Source organism: Carlito syrichta, unplaced genomic scaffold (genome assembly GCF_000164805.1).
Source record: "Carlito syrichta isolate Samal-C Ts95f unplaced genomic scaffold, Tarsius_syrichta-2.0.1 Scaffold115671, whole genome shotgun sequence".
NCBI classification, from domain to species: Eukaryota; Metazoa; Chordata; class Mammalia; order Primates; family Tarsiidae; genus Carlito; species Carlito syrichta.
The window spans coordinates 1-2326 of NW_007059767.1; the positions used below are offsets into that span (position 1 = coordinate 1).

Genomic DNA, 2326 nt, shown 5'->3' on the forward strand with positions numbered 1-2326 from the left:
CCACTCACCTCAGCCTCCCAAAGGCGCGGGATCACAGGCTGAGCCACTGAGCCCGGCTCACACAAGGTTTCTTCAAGTTTTTGAATTCAAGTGTTTGCGGATGACCTCTTCAATTAGCTCCAGTCCCCACCACTCCCTCTTGTCCTGTGGCCACCTGTCTCCCTGCCTGACCTCAGAAGATCCTGGTTTGGGTCTCCTGACTTCACTCAGCCTAGTCCTTTGTCCTTTTTGTGCCTGTCAGGTAACGGGCGTTTGGGTGACCATGAGGATCACGGAACTGAGTCAGACCAGTCCTCTCCTCCTAACTCCCCACCCGCCGCCATCCTTGCCTTCCAAATCAGATAAACTCAAGTCAGGGTCCTCAGCCAGCTGTATGTCTTCCAGCAAGCCCTTCCTCTTCTCTAGGCCTTAGTTTCCCCAGGGGTCCAATGGGCTCCAGAACCCATGTCCACCTTCCAAGTGGGTTCTGAGGTGGGACAGTGGAGAGGAGTTTTCATCCCCGATTCCCTCTGCAGCAGAGCTGGGGAGCTCCAGCCCCGTCCCTTTTAAACATTCCTCTCAATGCGGAAGAGGAACCCCATGCCAACTGTGATGGTACTGCAGCCACAGAGCTCCACAATGATCTAGTTGCATGTTTTATTATCATTAGGATGAGTGTCATTGAGAAGGGGAGGGGACCCAGAGGGCTATATACAAGCCACGACTTCCAGGGCGATGTTTAAATATTCCTGCACACATGTATTCCCACAGCCACCACACAGTGCAGCACCACAGGGTAGCTCCACCTGCTTCCCCAGCAGGACACAGCTGTGGTCAGGGCTCTGCCCACCCACAGAAGGATGCCCTTGGAGCGGAGGAGAGCCTGGGTCAGGGTGAAGTTTCCACATGGCAAATCCGGCCACAGGGGACAGGGGATGGAAGCTGGATTTGGCATCCCGGTTTCAATCCCACGCCACCCTCACGGGCTGCCCTCCCCAGGGGCTCCCTGGCCCTCTTTGGGAATCCCTTAGAAGACCTAGAGGGACCATCTCAACCAGGGTTAAGGAAGGGGAGCAGGCCTGTTGGGGGGGGGGGAACAGGCACTCTGGGATTTGTCCCTGTGGTCTGAAGTGGGGGGAAATGAGGTTTCACTTCTAGGCTGGCTTTCTCGTGTCCCTGGAAGCGGGCAAGGCCAGGACCTGCGATGCGAGTGGCAACAGGCTAGGGGGCCAGGATGAGGTCAGGGTTAGGGTCAGGGTTCTACAGAGGCGAGAAAGCAGAGGCCATGAAGGGGCAGGGCACACAGGCAGGGCAGGGCTCAAGACATTCTCAGACACCAAACTTGACTTTTCGAGACAACTGGGTTCACTCTGCCAGGGGCTCCCTGACCCAGGCCTCCCGCCTCCCAGGATGCTGCCGCTTTTTCTCAGGAGCCCCAGCAGGAGGCCTGAGCAGGAGGCTGGCTAGACCACAGGTTCCTTGAGGCCCACACGGGCCTCCCAGGGCCCTCTTGCCCGGATGCTGGCGTTTCTCAGGCACCAGCTCTTCCTCTCTCTCTTCTTCCTCCTCCTCCTCTTCCCAGCTCCTCTGGAACTTGGGATCCACAAGCCGTCTGCCCGGATGCTGCCGCTTGGTGACAGCATACCCAAGCCAGGAGGAGTGCCGGCCAGGATGTTGCCACTTGTGCTGGGTTGCATTGACCAACCATGAAGCCTCATCCTCCCGTCGGCCGGGGTGCTGCCGTTTGCGGGGTCCCACAGCTCCCCCTTCTTCCTCTTCCTCTTCTTCCACTCCCTCTTCCGCCTCCTCCTCTCTTCTGCCTGGATGTTGCCGCTTGGAGAGCCAGTCGGGCTGGAGGGTCTGGGATTCTGGGGAAGCAAAGAGGCCTGTGAGGGACCCCTGACCCCGCGACTGTCCTCACTCCACAGCCTGAAGGTCAGGCAGATTTCCAGCAGCACCCACCCAGAGGCACGGCCCTGCACCTGCCTCTCGGGCCTCAAGATGCAGGCACTCCCCCCTGGAGTCAAGGCCTGGCCTCTGGGTTCCAATCCCAGCTCTCCCCTCCCTAGCTGTGTGACCCTCAGCAACTCGCGTGATCTCTTTGACCCGGGGTGTTCCTCTGTGGGTCATGAGGAAGAGCGAATGGTGTGGTAAGGGGTTTGGACTGCTTGGAGGAGCGCCTGGCATAGGAGTGCCGGCCAAAACTGCCACGCACGCAGAGCGCTCTCTCCCCAGCACGCCGACGCCCCCCCCAAGGTCTGCTCCCGGTGAACATTCAGGGCGGGGCCGCCAGGTTCCTGAGCTTCTGAAAGGCAGGAGGCTGCGCCACCAAGCCGCCGTCTCCCCC

General features: G+C 59.6%; 1 protein-coding gene across 1 annotated transcript; it reads right to left on the reverse strand.

Annotated features, from left to right (window-relative positions):
- Positions 1–1344: 1344 nt before the first annotated feature.
- Positions 1345–1847, reverse strand: TRH (thyrotropin releasing hormone; the record flags this gene model as incomplete). The annotated part of the gene is made up of 1 exon (XM_021706315.1): positions 1345–1847. A coding segment is annotated over one exon (503 nt), but the record flags the coding sequence as incomplete, so codon positions are not given.
- Between the last annotated feature and the right edge of the window lie 479 nt (positions 1848–2326).